The sequence below is a fragment of the Corvus moneduloides genome, chromosome 6 (genome assembly GCF_009650955.1).
Source record: "Corvus moneduloides isolate bCorMon1 chromosome 6, bCorMon1.pri, whole genome shotgun sequence".
Lineage (NCBI taxonomy): Eukaryota > Metazoa > Chordata > Aves > Passeriformes > Corvidae > Corvus > Corvus moneduloides.
The window spans coordinates 56,801,251-56,819,512 of record NC_045481.1 but is presented as its reverse complement, the minus strand read 5'-3'; the positions used below and the strand labels follow the sequence as shown (position 1 = coordinate 56,819,512).

Below are 18,262 nucleotides of genomic sequence, written 5' to 3'. Positions count from 1 at the left end.
TTACATGTTCGGTTCTCTGCCGAGATGCCATAATTGCCCTATTCCAATTTTGTGATGTGATTGGAAGTTTCTTGAACCTGTAACCAAGACAAATATTGCTGGTAGTAGGAAGGGGAAAAGACATTCTTATAGACCATAATTATCTTGAAATTGTGTATAACTAAAAGACAGGCAGAGGATAAAAAGCCCTGATCAGCTGCCTAAGATATATTATATTACCACCCACCAATTTATCCATCATCCTTTGAAAATATATTCATGCCTTTTGTAGTCAAAGCTCCTTCAGGAAACTGGCATTAAGACGTAATGCTGAAAAATTATACACCTCTGGTAAAACCTACAGAACTATATACATGCTGGTTTTTAGAAAGTATTTTAAACATTTGAGAGCATTTCTGTTCACTGTAGTCTTCAAGAAAAAGGCAACTTTTTACTATAAGGGCATAAATACTGGGAATACTATATAATATAAGAAATTATATGGTAACTTCTGTGACTGATCATAAAATAAAACTGCTTGCATTGGTAAATGGAAAATTTATTCAATACTAAAATTACTTCAGATCTGGCATTAAAATTCTACAACTCCTGAACTGCCTAGAAAAGAATTTCTTTATCTTTATTCCTGATTATTTATTTGGGATGGGTGGAGGGGGGAACTGATTTTCACAAGTTTTAATGAGAAAAAATGGATTATTTATAGCTTACCTTGACAATTAAGATTGCTCTGTTAAGTTGCTTTTCCTGTGGAGCCTGTGCAAAGTGGGATGGAAGGCACCCTCAGCAGGTTTACTGACAACACCAAGCTGTGTGCTGCAGTTGGCATGCTGGAGGGAAGGGATGCCATCCAGAGGGACACTGACAGGCTGGAGAGGCTCGGGAGAACCTCGTGGAGTTCAGCAGGGCCAAGAGCAAGGTCCTGCACCTGGGCTGGGGCAATCCCCAGCACAAACACAGGCTGGGCAGAGAACGGATTGAGAACAGCCCTGAGGAGAAGCACTTGGGGGTGGTGGTTGACCAGAAGCTCAACAGGACCTGGAATGTGCACTCACAGCCCAGAAAGCCAAATGTACCCTGGGCTGCATCCAGAGCACCATGGGCAGCAGGTCAAGGGAGGGGATCCTGCCCCTCTGCTCACTCTGGTGAGATCCCACCTGGAGCACTGCACCCAGCTCTGGGGCACCCAAATATAAGGACATGGACCTGTTGGAGCAAGTCCAGAGGAGGCCACGAAGATGCTCAGAGGGCTGGAGCACCTCTCCTGTGACGACAGGCTGAGAATTGGGGTTGTTCAGCCTGGAGAAAAGAAGACTCTGGAGGGAGCTTCCAGCAACTTTCCGGTTCCTAAAGGTGCTACAAGAGAGCTGGAGAGGGACTTTTTATAAGGGCATGTAGTGATAGGGCAAGGGGAAATGGCTTTAAACTGACAGAAGTCAGGTTTAAATTAGATATTGGAAAGAAATTCTTACCATGAGGTTGATGAGGCCCTGGCACAGGTTGCCCAGAGATGCTGTGGCTGCCCCATCCCTGGAAGTGTTCAGGGCCAGGGTGGATGGGGCTCTGATCAACCTGGTCCTCTGGAAGGTGTCCCTGCCTAAGGTCCCTTCCAACACAAAACATTCTGCAATTCTCTGATTTGTCTTGCAAGGAGGGCTTACAGGTCATTGTAAGTGCTGGGAAACAGAAACCAGCATCCCCTGTAGCACTGCGTTAAACCTGTGGGACCCTGGCCAGTGCTGTATCAGTGTATTCCATTTGGTACCTGGAAGCCTGAGGTGGAAGAGTGGGAGGTCCAGAACTGCTTTCTAGAACTGTCTTTTCATCTCCTGTGGAAAGGTTGAATGCCTTGTTTGATTATTGCCTTTCAATGAAATTTCTGTTTTCAAGTGGGAATTTTATTAGAGGATACTTCTGCACTCAGCTGAGATTGCCTTTTGGAGGTTCTCTTACAAAAAGAGAGGATAAAGGGTGTCACAGTGAAAGGAGAAGATGTAGCTCCCACGGTGATGAAGCAGGGAGGGGCATGTGGGCAAGTGTAATGGCTTATTTAGGAAAAAAACAACAAAAAAAAACATAATAAAAAAACCCTCCAGGGACAGGTTTTTTAAAAGTTCCTACTAAGCTGAAAAGATCTCTAAAGCAAAAGTTAAGGTATATTTTAAGAAGCATTTTGGTTAAGTATGTAATTTGGAAAAGACTAAAAGAATTCTGCCTTCAACAAACTGGGCAGACGTGAAGAGCAGAAAGTGTACATTTACTCTTTTCCTGCTGAAAAGGTGAATGCAGGAAAAACCTTGCAAAATGTACTTTTATTATTTCCATTTTATTTTATTATTTAGATTTTATTTTATTATTATTTGTTAAAAAAAAACAACAACAATAAAAAAGCACCGAGCTGCTGTATTATTGTGTGTGCAAACAATGCCTTGAAAGAAAACATAGCTGTCTACACAGACTTTCTTTATTTCAGCAAAGTACATTCAGCCATGATGCTTGTATTTTCCCTCATAGATACGATTCTAAGCCATTGTTTTGTCAAAAGGAAAAATGCAAACCTGAAAGAAATGATCACGCTGGTGGCCAGGGCTGTCTATTTTCAAAGAGTGCTATTTTAATTATTTGCTGTCTCTTTGCTATCTGGTATTGAGAAAGAAGCTATGGATCAATGCTAGAGGTGTTTTTTCAGTCATCTGACATTTTTAGATGCTCATACATTGAAAGCATAATACCTTGAAAGGTAAAAAGATATGTGCAAATAGGGCTACATTCCTATTCTTTTTTTCTAATCGTATTTTCAAAATGCATGAACTTGCTGCAGTGATTCAGCTGCTGCATGCTGTTAAATGGTATCACTTAATACACAGAAATCCAATTACAGTTACAGCAGAAGTGAACTTTCCTACCACCTACCTCTCTTTCTGAAGTCTTGGGGTAGCACAAAGACTAGGGTTGAGGCTAAGCCTGGCAGCTGAGTTGAAAAATTTAATTTCCATATTGTGTAGCTCTTGCTCACCTGTTTACTTTTCTTGCTTGCATGTTTGCTAATCTGTTTTACATTTTTCATTGTTAAAATGCAAATATTTAATTATTTAATTATATTGTAATGTGCAATTTTCTTCATTATGAACTGTGTTGCAATCTTGACACAGAAGTTGTAGAGGTGCAAAAGAGACACTTGAAAAAAGAATTTCTTCTGTTTAAAAAGAATTACATCTTTTTAAGCAGTACCCTCTCTGGAAACTCTAAAGCATAAAGCTTCATCTTTGTCAGAAGTTCAGACAAATCTAATAAAAAGATTTTCTAGAACCAGAGAAAATAAATGTTTGGCTTAAATTTCTGATTTCTTATCTACCAATCCTTGTCAATTCCTTAGGAAATTTTCTTTCATCATCTTAGTTCTGAAATTATAGGTCTTTCAAGCACACATCTTATTTAGCCTGGTAAATGTATCATAAAAGTGATAAAACCTAAATGCTTAGGTTTCAATGTCCACAAATATCTGTTTAACAAACTAGTTGGTAACTGTAGAGTTGGTTTGTTCAATTAATGAACTGTTGCTTGCAGTGCTCATCTCTGAAGGTTTCATGAATAATGCTGTTATTCATGAATAACTGTTTAGGCTTAGGCTAGTGCATTATACTGCAGCAGAGTTTACAGAGTTTGGGACAAGGGCACTCAGTTCCTTCATGTAATTTTACTTTCTCGTTCTCTTTCTCATTCTCTGCTATATTTACCTTTCACATACTTAAGTATTCATGAACTGATTCAGAAAAAGATGAAATTTTTTAAAAAATCATCTAATGTCTGATAGGCATTCCTGGGTTTAAATGTTGTGAAATGCAGCCATAGTGCAAGGGAGTTACATCAAAAGAGTTCTGTGACTTGGCTGTAGGGTTTACGTCTGTGTATATGAAGTATAGAATATATTCTCATGGGTTAAAAAAATACCCTTGCAAGTAACTTTTCTTATTTCCTAAAATAGAGGAATATTGCTTCTTGTTTCTCTTCACACATGGGCTGACATCCATTAGGTCTTTCTGAATGTCAAAGAAAAATTTCCATAGACCAGCCTTACCTGGATATGAAAATAGGTTGTTGTAGAAGGGCTGCTGAAAGAGGAAAAAATCTGTATCCATTTGTTTATGTTCTTTAACAATACACCTTGTATCAGATGTATTTACAATCAAAATAGAATCCTCCCCCCTTTTGGGAGTAGGGCTCTTTAAACTGACTTTTATATAATACATTGTTGAAAAGAAAATATTTGCCCTTCCTGAATTACCATCTGGTGTCCTTTAAACACTAAAAATTAACATAATGAAAAAAAGCCTTAAATTTATGTGACTTCAAGCTATTTAAATATTGTTGCAGTTACAGATCAACAGTGAATTGTGTTCCTTTTAGTATTTTTTTATCTCATGTTTTTTGTCATACTTGTGTTAATAACCACAATTCAAAATAGTTGCATAAAATCATGTGAACAACATATTTATTGATACGTAAATAGATAATGTTTTAAATTCTTAAGGACTATTAATTATACAGTTATTGAAACCCATAAGGATCAAAGGATTTTATATAAGAGGGATTTCACATACAGCTTGGATTATGTTGCTAAATAATAGCACAGTAGTACTTCTTTAGAATTGTAAAATAGCTTAGAGAGGAGTATGATGCCTATAGTTGGTGTAATGCATTGGTAATTAAGAGGGTGTGAGGTTAAGCTTCATTAACTGCTGTGGGATTGTATCTTGGATTTTATTATCCCCTAGAGAACATAAGAAGTGAGAGAGGTCAAACTGTTAGAATCTGATTTTGCTTCGTGCATCTGCCAAAACAAGGCAGGCAAAGTAATGTGGCAGCAAACACAGAAGGACCTGGATTGCTGGCAGATACAGGTCATCCACTGGTTTATTGCAAAGATAAAAGGTTTATTACTGAAATAAATTATTCCATCTTTGCAGTAAAACCTTCATAGCTTGGTTTGCAGGAAACGAAATTATTTTAATTGCATTGACATTTACTATAGCCACTGTAGAAAACCATTTTTTTCCTCCCAAACTTTTGTTTTTTTAAATTTTCAAACAGCAACAAGCTTCCTTCTCTCCAGCCAAACTGCCCTTAGTAACTTTAGCAGTTGTCTCCCTTTTTGTGTGTTTGTGCTGCATAGCAAAGACTTGTATTTTAGTTGACCCCAAGAAATGCTGTATGGGGGGTTTTTTATTTTAACTAATGCACTGCTACATGCTTTGTTTTTTTTATATACCTTATGAAAGATTTGTCTTTTTTTAGCCTGGGAGAATGTAACAGTTCTCAGAAGTTGACACACTGATGCCACAAAATTGTCAGTCCCAAAGCTTTTCAAAGCTATATGATGTGGGAGCTGAGATATTTTTCAGCAAAAATAGATTAAATAGAGGTATTATGGGCTGATAACCCAGCTCTCCTTTTCTTAGTCCATTGTTTAAATAACACTTTTATTTCCAAATTCTGGTTGAAATTTTGGAAGTGAATTCTACATATTTCAGTAATACTTTGTTCTTCTGAAATTCTGATTTTGATTCTAAGAACATAAATTTATTGAGTCATAAATTATGTAATTCTTTGGTTTTCATCATGCTGAAGAGTTGTGAAGTATAGATCCAACCATCCAGCCTTTATTTTTGAGAATATACCTGTGTAATGACAACTGGAGACTTTTCTCTCACTGAGGTGCTCTGTATCACTCAGGCATAGTCAGGTTTGGAAACAGCTCCTTTCTTGAAACAAAGAATAGCATTTAATTATCAGTGTCAGAAGAGGGAAAGGCCTTTTATTCCAATTCTAGTTATTGTGAAGAATAAAAGAGGATATGAAGAAAAGAAGAAATGTGTGGATCTTTTCAGTATTGCCTGTAAAGCAAGTTTATATAACCTTTCTATGTCTGTAATTCTCCCCAGTCCCAAGTCTACTCCCCAATTTTAAGCTCTCTCCCTTTCCATATGTGTTTATACACAGTTCTAGTTTAAAATTTTTTTTTAGATTATGGACTGAGACATGAATCAGTAACTCCTAAGGAAAACCAGTGATCATCTAGGTATTCTGTTGAGTCCACAGGCAGGCTGATGAGGGCATGTTGGCTTCTAGTGAGCACAGGCATACCTTCAAACAGCCCCTGCACGTTCTGCCTCTCTTGCATGCAATTTGGTGTAAATGGAATTGAGGATATCCAAAGCTGGGATAATAGCAATAAAGTTGGGATGCAAATCTGGAGGTAAACAATCTTTATTAGCTCTGTTTATTATTCTTTATATAAAATATGTTCAAATTACGGATACACTCTGACCTTGAATAGGATTGGAATTTTCTTTTTCCCTATTTGTGGTTAAGTACATCTTGGAATATATTTAACCAAGTTAATAAAATGGGTTGAGCTTAGGCAGTTGGTCTTCAAAATATCAGTTGGCTCCAAAGGCAAAGCACCTTCTCCAGACTGCAGCTTATTATGGTCAAAGCCTCCTCAGAGGCCATGTAGTTCACAATCACCACATTGAAGAGTGTGATCCAGGATCTGTTTGCTTTAGAACAGAGTGCTTGTTGGCATAGAAAATTGCATGGCTGTGAGATGTGGTAGCCTCAAAAATGTCTTAAGTCTCAGTGTCCCTTGCTTCTTGCACAGGGACAAGAACGTGGTACCTCTAAGAAACGTTCTTCAGCTAAGCATGGTAGTTAGTAGGTAAAGGCATTTTGGAAAAGCAGCTTAGGATGTAAGAGTTGTTCTTGGTATGAGAGTTCCTCAAGTGCTCCTGGTCCTTTCTGTGGGGCAGCAAGGCACGAGACAGCAGAAACCAGGCCTAAGCTGATGCATGTGCTCACTGCTGGGTACGGAGGCATGGCTTTCTCGGGGTGCTTTGTGTGAATTTAGTCATGTTTAAATCATTTTCTAATGTCAGAAGTTTTTTACTACGTCAAAATAAAAACTCTTTATTGTGTCAGAAATTAAAAGTAAGCTGTATTGGCAAAAGAAAAAGGCTGTTTCAGATGGATACTTAGATGGATTTTCATCTCCAGCAGCCAAAATCTTTTATCAGCTTCAGGTGAAACCATTTTTCCTTGATCTCTTAATCTGCTTCATGCTTAGCAGCAGTTAAGACACACCACAGTGCCTAATTGTGTTGCACTGATAGTATGTCTGTCTGTGATTGTTTTGGACTGAGTTTCTTGAGTGTCAACAGCTGGGATTTGTAGTGTCTCCCTGCCACAGTGTGCCATTAAGAAGGTTTTGTTCTCTGACTGGAAGGCAGGAACTTTTTCTCAGTGTTACATGAGGTTATTTAAGCAGCTTGTACTTTATCAGTAATACTTGGAGAACCTCTCACCCTTATTGTCTTGACCTCTGTTCTTTTTTCAGCATAAAATGCATTTTATGTGTAAAATAAACAAATTTGTGTAGTTAATGTCCCTGTCTCAAATTTGACTTTCCCAATTACTATGTAACAACAATGAACCAGCAGCACAGATGTTAGTCATTTGCAGTGAGTGTAGGGGAGAACAATATTAAATAGCTTTAAGAAACATTGCTGCTGTTTTCCTCTTTACCTCCAGGAAGGAGAATTGTACAATATGCCATTTCCTGGATTTTGGCTTTGCAGATGAAGTGATAGCTGCCTAGTGATGTTAAAGCAGGGTGAGGTAGCAAATTCCTGTATCAGTAGTGTCTGAAACAGGGGCAAGCCCAGGGAGTTTGATGAAGTGTTTAAGCAGGATTTCGTGATCTCTGGCAGGCACTTGTTTTCAAAAAACCAGAGATTACACACCACTACAAAAAGATGCGGTAGTACCTGGGAGCAAGTTGATCTGGAAATGTTGTTTTGGCCTCCAAATTGCTTCTCTGCAGGACTCACTTTTTGAAATGAAAGTTGGTTTGTTTGGTTTTTTTAAAATTATTATTAATTGAGGAATTGTTTGAGATGATCAAGTATCAGCAGCTCTTCACTGAAAAAGAAAGACCTTTTTATGATAGGAAGTTTAAATCTGTGAATAACTGTATTAGGAAATTAAATCTGCACAATAGTTTAACTGTTGAGTAATGTGTTCTCAAAATAACACCTCAGTTGGAAAATAAGATTGATTAACTTTCTATTGTGGATATCTGAGTTACAAAATTAGCTTTTTTTCTTTTTTTGAAAAATACTTTATATAATGCTCTTAGAAGTAAATGCAGATAATTTATATCTGCATATATGTGAAATGCATTGGGGTGCTTGTCAGCTCTAGTTTGTATTTATTCTTTCTCAGAACCTTTCAGTACAGTGTTCTATTTTCATTTTTCCTACCTGTCAGAAACATTTGATTTGAAAGCTTGCCTGATTTTTTGCTGGGTAGATGTAATGGAACTCTGACTGAAGTAATTTTTTTTTTTTTAACTTAAACAGCTGTTACAAGCCTGTGAATTTAATGATAACTGTAAATATTAAATCAAAATTTTCATCTTCATGTAGCTTTCCTACCCATAAAGCTTAATTTTTACTACCGTAATAATGAGTTTATTGTATGCAAGAGTATTTTTTAAACAAGCTGCAAGAAATCTGAAAATATAACTCTGTACATAATCAATCTCATAAAGAGTCATTACTAGGCTTTTGCAGTTCATTTGTGAAAGGAAAAGAAATAAAATAACTTGTTCAAAGGTGTGCTTTGTGTCTTTTGCTTAGCTACTGAAACATAGTTGTTCTATTTCTGCAACTTTATTGAACTTAGAAAGTTTATGAAAGTTTTCATAACTTCCATTGCCTGATACCTCAGAGAATGTAGTGACCAACCCCTGAAAGAGACAGAAACAACTCTCTGAAATCTCTTTGTTTTTCGATAATTATAGGTGCTATGTTAATTTATGTGAAAGAAGCAAAGTAGCACATGTTGTTTGTAAGGTTATGTATAGAACTATATGCAGATTTTCTCTCCTGTGTTCTTTAAATTAAATAAGTGTAATACTGAACCCAAAATGGATGTGTTAAAACTTTCATTGTCTCCTTTCTGTGTATGTCTGTACCATGTCTACCTACACAAAGCCATGAATGTCGTGGGTGTTTATGGTCAGCATCAGCGCTGCCTTTGTGCAGTGTTTGATGTGTATCCCATCTTTCCATCGAGATTCTTCTTCTAAAATTTTCAAATTTGGTTTTTCTATGTCTTCACACCCAATACATTGTAACAGAGATACTGGCTAGCTCTATGTAGGTTTAACCCTTGAGGCATATCACAGTTCTTCCTCGAGAGTCTTTGCTCAATGAAAACATAGTTTTCATGTAAGTCTTGCTCTGTTTTAAGCAGACAGAGATTCTGTGCCCTCCAACTTACAGGGATGGGTGTGATAAAGTTAGGTCAGAAAACTTCATTGCACTTTATTGCGCTAGTAGGTATAGAAGCCCAGTGCATAAATTCTGAATGCATCCCATGCTGTTTGGTTTTTCAGCAGTGCAGCAAAGGCAGAAAGTGTACATTAGAAACTTTTAAAATATCCAGGATTAAATATTTGCCCCTCCCTTTCCTGTGTTTGTGTTCATGAGATATCCATCATGAGTAGATATGATGCCTAGTGGTTAGCAGAAGAGAAAATTCAAACCATCCTGTTACAGTGGATTTCAGCTGGTGTCTGTAGGCTGTTGTGGTCTGCTGGATACTTTTGAAAGATTTACAGGAGCTAACAAAGATCTTATGTTAAAATAGGCTTAAATTTGCTATGCAGGGAACTTACCCACACTCAGAAATGGAGTAGTTTAGGAGATCAACCTTTAAAGAAAGATTAAAAAAAAGGGATACGAGTGCTACTCAAGATGAAGTAGAGTACAAAATGTGGTATTTCCATTCTGCATTCTTTCTTTTACTTCTACAGTTCATTTTTCTTATAATAATTACATGGGGTTTTTTCCTGCTCAGTATTAGTAGGAGCCAGTCTTCCAGGAGAGTTCTTTTAATCAGGCTTTGTTACAGATTTTACAACTGCCCATTATACTCAGATAACTATATTACCTAGCTGGAGGGGGGTGTGGATAAAAATCTGAACTGCCATTTCTGCTGTAGATAGCTGACATTGTTTTGCTCTCTACCTGTAGGAACTTCCAGCCCCTTTGCTTGATGATACCCACCAGAAGGAATTGGGAGATGAAGCAGCGGCTGTTAAGTCTGAGGATTTTCATGATTCTATGAAAATAGCCTGGCGTTACCAAAATTTACCAAAAATGGAGGTAATAGCTATTTCCTACATCTTTCTTCTTGCACTCAAAATGAATTTGAAAAGCAAATGTTTTTCAGGAGAACCTAGGCAACAGAACTGCTAATGGACAGTGTTACAGGATTGCCTCTTGAGGGAAAACTATCTTACACCACTGAATGTTTTAATTACTAGTGATACAAAAAGAAAGGGAATTTGAGAGTTTGCGGGATCTCTAAAACTTTATACAGACAATAGTAATTTTAAAATAAACAACATTTAAGTTCCATGGGATTTTTCGAAGAGTATTATTAAATTGAGACAGCTTTTTATAAAAGTTTGGATAATGCACTCACTTACAAACTTGGCCCAAATTTAGTTGTACACAAATTACTTAAGTAGGTTTAATCAACACGACTTACTGGATCTCTGTAGTGAAGGTACTGTGTTGAAGCAACTGTTGACCTGCTTATCCATGTGCATAACAACTAAAGCAAGCACTTGAGATTATATCAACTTCACTGTCACTGGAAACTAATCACTGTGCTGGGACAGTGTAAGAAACGAGCTCAGTGCTCAGTCTTTCAGAGGTTACAGTTGTTAGTGTTTTGTGAATAATCAATCTCCCATGGCTGGTGACTTTCTTATTTAATCCAGTGGCACAATCAGTCTTTAACAAAATTACAGCATTTCTGGCTATCCAGAATAAAATCCCAGCTTTGTCTATACATTTTAGCCTACTTTTATTAATTCTGGTTTAGATGTAGTCATACCTGCCTAATAAGTTCAGTTGTATTCTTAAAAACATAATTGGAATGTGACAAAATGATCTTACAAGGCTTGGCATGTTTGGTTTTCTGTGAAATTGCACAGACATGGCTATATAGTTGTGTCAGAAAAGACTTATATATGGTGACATGCCAAATCAAACAGCCTCCAGGGTAATCATATAATCTCATCAATTTTATTATTGTGGAGCTTGCTGTGCCACTCTGAACCATCCCCAAAATAATTTGTCTATTTTAAAATCTAGCAGAGTTCCTTGTACATTGTTATGAAAACAATTGCATGTTGTTAACAAATTGTGTTCTGATGTTCTAACAAAATAGAAAAATTATTTAAAAATTCAGTTGGGTGTGCACTCATCTTCTTGAACTTCATAGCAGTAAACACTTCTTGCACTAATGTAATATTTCTTGAAAAGGCATGATGTACATGCCCTTGATTATTGCAAATGGATTATACAAGATAGAATAAGATGGTCAGTCTTTTTGGGGGAGTTTCCCTTGTTATTGTCACTTTTTGAATTGGATGCTGATCATTTGCAGTAGTTGAGGTACAATATTTTTATGTGTATGTTAGATTTATTGAAAAATTAAAACACACAAAATACCAGTCTTAAACTATCTATGCTTAAAATTCCTCAGAACATTTTAATTGGTGAAAAATTGGTTTGAAGTTGATATTTTTCAGTATTTTGTATTGCAGTTATCATAAAATTTTGGCTCTGTACTATATTAATTTGATTGGTGAATATACTCCATTGAGGAAAAATCTGATACTGCCTTGCTACACACAGCAATACATTTAGTGCAATAATTTAATTAATAACTTTGGTTGTGATTAATTCTTTAAATTTTCCTTCGCTGGTAAAAACCAACGTTGAATAAAATTCCAAGGCATATTTTCCAAACTGATTGAACTGATATACCAGTGCATTTTCAAAAACTACTGTCAAATAGTTTCAACTGTGAAAGAGAAAAATTAGCTTTGCTTTTAGCTAGAACTCTAAACATGATAGCAGAAACTTTTCTATCCATTATCTGGCTAAATACAGAGCAAGAATGCTGAGTAAAAGCTGTCTTTGTGGTATTTTTGATGCTTAATTTTGTTACTGTTTCTGAGTAATAACAGATTTTGATTAGTATTTCAGATACTCCCTTTCCATTTTTTAGACCCCATATAGACTAGCTAGGTACCTCATTTTTGTTCTTATGCATGGTAATTGTATTAGTGCTCTTCACAGCTGTCACAGTTTCGCTCTACATGTTGCACATACCATGCATCAGAAAAAGATCGATTTATAAGAAATCTGTTGGAGTGAAAGGCCTTGTTATGCCTGATGTGCCTTTGCCAGTTTGTTATTTACATCTGTATCAGAGGTGAATTTCATTTAAACTTCTAAGTATATGGAGAGCCTGTTTTGCAATGCAAGACAGTGCGAGGTTTTCTTTATTTTCTTCTTTTCTTTTTTTTTTTTTTGAATGAACTGCTTATGTTCTTGGGGCAATATATAAACTGTCACAGCATGAAATCAATTTTCTGCCTTGATTCATCCTAAATCTGAGATTTCTAGCACATTAGTATTGCAATTAGAAACATTAACAGCAGACGGTAGCATAAAAGCACGCTCTGCTCACTGACAATTTAGTGTATTTCTCCTTGTTCAAAACAGGAATCCAGGAAAGAGCTGGCCTGAGCCTCCACTCCAGTCCAGTCATAAATTGATCAGCTCAAACTTGAGAGGGATGGCCAGTGTGTGCTCCGTGCTCTCCATGGCCATTCTGCTAAGGCAGATTATTCATGCTTACTTGATTCAGGTAGGCTTTCTGCGAGCTTCCCGCTAAGCCTGGGAATGCAGGACACTGAGGCCTATTCACGGCCTTCTGACATGGACCCAGCTTTTATTGCTTTTATGGGGGTTTATTAGCGCCAAATCCCAGGCTCCACCCAGTTTGTAGGCGCTGTGCTCATTCTTTGGAATCAAGAGAGGTTATCACCTACCTTAATCCATGCAGCAGGGTGGATTAAGGACACCAATGTGCCTCAGGATTCTCAAAGAGGATCCTGGAAACTTCTTGTTTCTTCTTTTTTGCTGTCTTTACTAAACTCTATTGGGCCTCAGTAAGGATTTGCATCTGAAATGGGCAACCTGGAGCTTTTCTCAATGAAGACATCAGATCAAAGTTCAGTTAGTCAAGGCCTTTCTAAAACATTAAGGGGGCTTGGAAGTACACAATAAAAAGATGAGCTCTGGCAGAGATTGCAGTAAAAACATTCTGATCTGTAATCCGGATAAAGAATAGATTATAGGCCAAAGAACAGCCCCTGTTTAAATTGCTTTCAGAATCCTCGTTTTGAATAAAGTTACATTTTACCATAAAAATATTTAAATTTTGATAGAATGTTATGTTTCATTGGACTGCCTACTTTAAAAATCAGATACCAATAAGTAAATTGGTACACTGACTTAGGGAATGTGAGTTTCTATTTTTTTTTTTTTTTTCAGTAAAACTGATTTGCCTTTTATGACTAGATATTCCATGGGGTTTTTTTAATTAAAAACTAATTATTTATTTTAATTAAAAGTTGGGGGTCATTGGTTATTCTAGGAAAAATATTGCGTTATTGTTACTGTTGATATTCTCTGATAACTGACCAGACCTAAAAACTACTAGTATAATTTCAAAATATTTACTCTAAATCAAGTCATTCTAATTAATCTTAACAGTTTAATGCATTTTTTGTAAGATACTCTCTACTTGAATATTATATGTTATAACAATCTGGGGGCTTGACTTCACATGTATAATTCAAATAATGTTGCAGGTTGTATTCTGAATTTCATTAATGTGGAACAAATACATGCGTTCATTTCCTCTATTTACTAGCAGAACACATCCAAATGGATAATTCCTGGCCAGGTATATATTCAGTTTGGTTTATGATGTTTTATATACCAAAATTAAGATCTGAGGAAAATGTATCTTCATTATGGCAAATCATAGTTTTTGTGTGTAATGCTCAACCTACTGTTTATTCGATTTTCAAAAATTAAAAATAGTTTTTAGCTATTTGCTATTTTTCTGTTAAAATCAGTTATATGGAGATGCAATGGTTTGGTTTTTTCACTGATCATAAATAAAGGAAACATTTACCAAATCAGCTGAAAATATTTCTGTAGCACTATATAATTCTCAGAGACTGAAAAATCAAAGAGGCGGAACACATGGTGTTCTGCACATTTCATGGATCTGGCCTTTGCAAATTTGTGATCTTCTGTCTAGAACATGTGCAAAAATACATTCTTTTAATTATCTAACTGCACTTTAATGATGCAACTTGGAACAGTAAGGGTTGAATTCTCTGCGAAAATTCACATGACAACAGGGGAACAAAAACTTAGTAGTAAATACAATAATGTTTTTCTGCTTGAAACTTTTATTTAGGCTGAATGGGGAAAAACAGAGGTTTGAAGCGTATTGCTAGTTAATTACTTTCTTTTGACAGGCAATAGTTTAAGACTGTAAGTAGTATTGTTGTTTCCACAGGCCAGCCCAACAACATACACGAAGTTTGGCCATTATTATGATATTTCTAAAAAAATGTCTCCAGAACTGTGTCAGTCCATAAAATGGCACAGTTTTTACCTTCATGAGGAATTGTCTTCCGAGCCTAAAATGAAAACATGGTAAGTTTTGATACAATGGTTCTGTTGTGTGTTTAGATTTTGTCTGCACGTTGGCAGGAAAGGATATTTTTGCTTCTACGTTTGCCGTGAAAAGCGCTGTGGTAATGCAGCGGGGTCAGGAGCAGCGGGGCCGTGGGTCCCGCTCAGTGCCACACGCCTGCAGTGGCACGGAGACAGAGCTCTGCTCCCGGCTGGGGAAGGGAGCACGTTGGCAGGGACAGTTAGGGCAGACATTGCTAGGACAGCCTAGGACACAGCTGCATGTTCAGCCCAGCCCTACTGACAGCCGAGTGTGGGCACTGGGGAGAACTGTTCCTGTCTGTCTGAGAATACTCCCTGAGCACCGTGCCCCATCAGCTCAGAGATGTGCTTGTCAGGTGGCTATCAGTCTTGGGAAGATATCTGTGCAGTTTTTAGGGCTTAGGAGACAGGCCATTCTTGACCTACATAGCTTAGAATGCTGGATTAGATTAGTTAATGATGTGCTTTTACTTCTTACATCCTACAGCTTCACCTAAGGAAAATACAATATACTGTGAATAAAATTACAATCACTAATTATGTCTTACAAAACATTTCCTATTCAAACTCTTCTCTGAATGAATAACTTACTATGTTTATGTCTATCAGTAGTGAATTGAGGAAGACCGAGAAAAAATGAGTGACAGTAGCAAAGACTCATGTTAGCCTGTAGACACATGTCCATTGTATCTTTCTTGGAGACACTTCAAGTCAAGTCAAATATCAAGGCTGGGCCAGCAGTTTCTTTGTCCAGCCCAGTCACTGAATTTATATGATACCTAGCTTTATAGATCCAGTGTATAGGCCCAGCTCCTGAAGGCAGTGTGGTGTGCTTCATTGGGATTGATTTCCATTGCAGTACACTCAAATATAAAACCTCAGATTTATGAAAGATGTGCAGTATGAACCACCTTTCGTAGAGCTGTAGCAAAGCAAAAGCCAAGTCTCTATCTAATTTGTACTGTTACATGATCAAATGTCACTGCTTTGTAAAGTAGATTCTTGTGATACTGTAAAAAAACCCCCACTTTTAAGAGAAAGCAGAAAACTTCTATTTTATTCTTTCTATAATAAATATTTGAACCAACTTAATTATGTATAATTACTAATTTTTAGTAGCAGAGCAATAGGGGATAGACATAAGAATATCTGACAGATAGGTTGCAAGTGTTGTTACTGTTATTGAGCAATTTAACTCACTTTCTCTTCTCTTCTCTAGCTAATGAGAATGTCGTGACTCTGGGCTTCATTCCAGTAACTATATGGTTGTCAAGTACCTGTTCATTTTACATGAAAATCAAATTAACTCATCAGTTTAGTATAAGAAGTGAACTTTAACTTTTATGCCTTTGATGTTGTAAGCCTTGCTTACTGCTGATATTGTCCTTGTGTGCTAGCCCGATAAAAGTGCATCATTCTTACTATGGGAGTTCTGTTCTTATTTTTAGTTTAAGTCTGACAGAAAGGTTGGATTTATGCAATTTTCTTGGCAAATTGGTAGAGCACAGAGTGATGAGGTGAGGAACCTGATCAAATAAAGCTGGACTTTGGAAGGCTTACCTCCTTTTCCTCTCCCTGCACCCTCAACGTGGGTCTCCTTCAGGAAGCCTCTCCTGCTGAAATGAAAGAATTGTGTTGTTGGGAGTAAGGGAGGTACCAAGGTACCATTCTAAACATTGTCATGCAGTCTAAAAACAATGTGATAAGGAACAGGGAGAAATAAAGCACACATTGGGGATAGTGGGCTCTTAGAAATCTGTGGGAATTGTAGAGTTGTGTACATCTCTTTCTTTATGGTAGATCATTTGTCTTCTGACTTTGATTATTGTCATTTCTGACCACAAACATGGTTGGTTTTGGATTCCTTATTTTAAAGAGGTTGTACTAGGTCAGTGTTAAGACAAGGTGGGAAGGAAGAATTTTTCAAAATTACAGTCCCTGATACAAAGCTTAAAAAGAAGAATGGAAGTTCTTGGAAAAATCGAAGCAGAGTTAAAAGCTGAAATACAGAGGAAGTAACTCTGTCCTCTGCAGTCATGGGCTACAGTAAATTGTGGTGGTAGAAATACCAGCTGGACATGTGGAGATGTTTATCTAATGATTTGCACAAGAAGTTGCCATGCAAGTTGGGAGTACTGTAGAATCTCCATCACTGAAAATTTCTAAGGACAAGCTAGGTAAACATCTGTCAGACCTGTTGAGGTCCCTTTTCATCCCTGTCTTTGTGTTTCTTTCATTCACATTAGTCATGATGTATTAAACCCAATACTACATATGAATGTTAGCAGTTATTTCACTGCTTTCAATAAGTTCATGCTTTTACAAAAACCCAGCTGTACTGTATTTTTTACAAGTACTGTGATGAAATTCCGAAGGAAGCATTCTTTTCTCATGGAATGAAAATGAGTTCACAGTCCTGTCAGCATGATTTCGTTTTAAAAAGTGGGAGGGAAGGGATGTTATTTTGCTGGCTTTACTGTTTGGAAAATCAATTGAATGCTTCAGGCTTTTAAATCTAACTTCAATATATTATAGAATAGTAAAAATTTCTGTTCTCTTGGTTAACTAGACAATGATTTTAAAGAAAGCAGTCACATAATAGTCACCTTTCAATAGAAGTCAACAACTTGTATTAGACCTTATCTTGGATTGCCTGAAGGTCCTACTGGGAGCTTGGACTCTTGCTCTGTGTTACAATGAACAAGGAGCACAGCCATGGCTGGTTAGAGTGTCTCCACTTAGAACATATAATTTCTTAAGCATGTGGTTCTCAGACTATGGTTAGAGCCATAACCAAAAAAATCCCTGTTTACATAATGCTGATTGCCTGTCTAGCATTGAAAAATCTCTATCAAGCTGATGGTACCTCAAAAAAGTACTGACAGCCTGAAAGGAAATTTTTTAAAAGTTACAAAAATTACTTGAAGTTCAGAAAATCTCTAAAAATACTGTTTTTCTTTTGATTTAAGATATCAAAAGAAGATTGACAGAAAATTACCAGTGGAAGCTGACAAAAATAAGGAAGCATTTTTTGAAAAGGGGATAGTTCATTATTGAAATAATTTACACTAATAGGCTCTATATTATGAGATGTTTGCAGAAGATTTCATGACTTTCTAAAGGGTATACTTTGCAAGATATGTATCAGTAAAGATATTTTGGAATGAAATTTTCACTTAAATTGTGTAGGAGTGGAGACCAAAAGCAACGGTGTGTTGTGGGTTTTTTTAAATCCAAGAATGTTTTGCTTTGATCACTAATACTGAAGAGGAAGTAGAAACTAATAGTTTTGTCTAGTATATAGTTTTCCATAAATGAATGGTGTTATTGTTGAGACATGATGCTTCTTTATAGTATCAAACCTGCAAAAAATTAGGAATTAGCTGAAAAAAAAACCTTTTCCATCTTCTCTAAATGTTTCCACATTATTTTATCTTACATGTTCCATTCTAAATATTTATAATGTTGCAGAGCACAGCATGGTTTAAGCTCAGGCTGAAATAAATTGTTCTAGTCGTGTAACTACAGCCATTGAAGAGGCGCCTTCTCTCAGGTACTCGTCATGGAAAGTGCACCTA

At 36.7% G+C, this 18,262-nt stretch overlaps 1 protein-coding gene across 1 annotated transcript in view; it reads left to right on the top strand.

Annotated features, from left to right (window-relative positions):
* The window catches only part of ELP4 (elongator acetyltransferase complex subunit 4), a 136,647-nt gene that overhangs the window by 16,716 nt on the left and 101,669 nt on the right, over window positions 1–18,262 (top strand). The window contains exons 4-5 of the mRNA XM_032113188.1: window positions 10,095–10,226; window positions 14,524–14,663. Coding sequence (XP_031969079.1) covers window positions 10,095–10,226; window positions 14,524–14,663 — 272 coding nt within the window. The remainder of the gene's footprint in view (window positions 1–10,094; window positions 10,227–14,523; window positions 14,664–18,262) is intronic.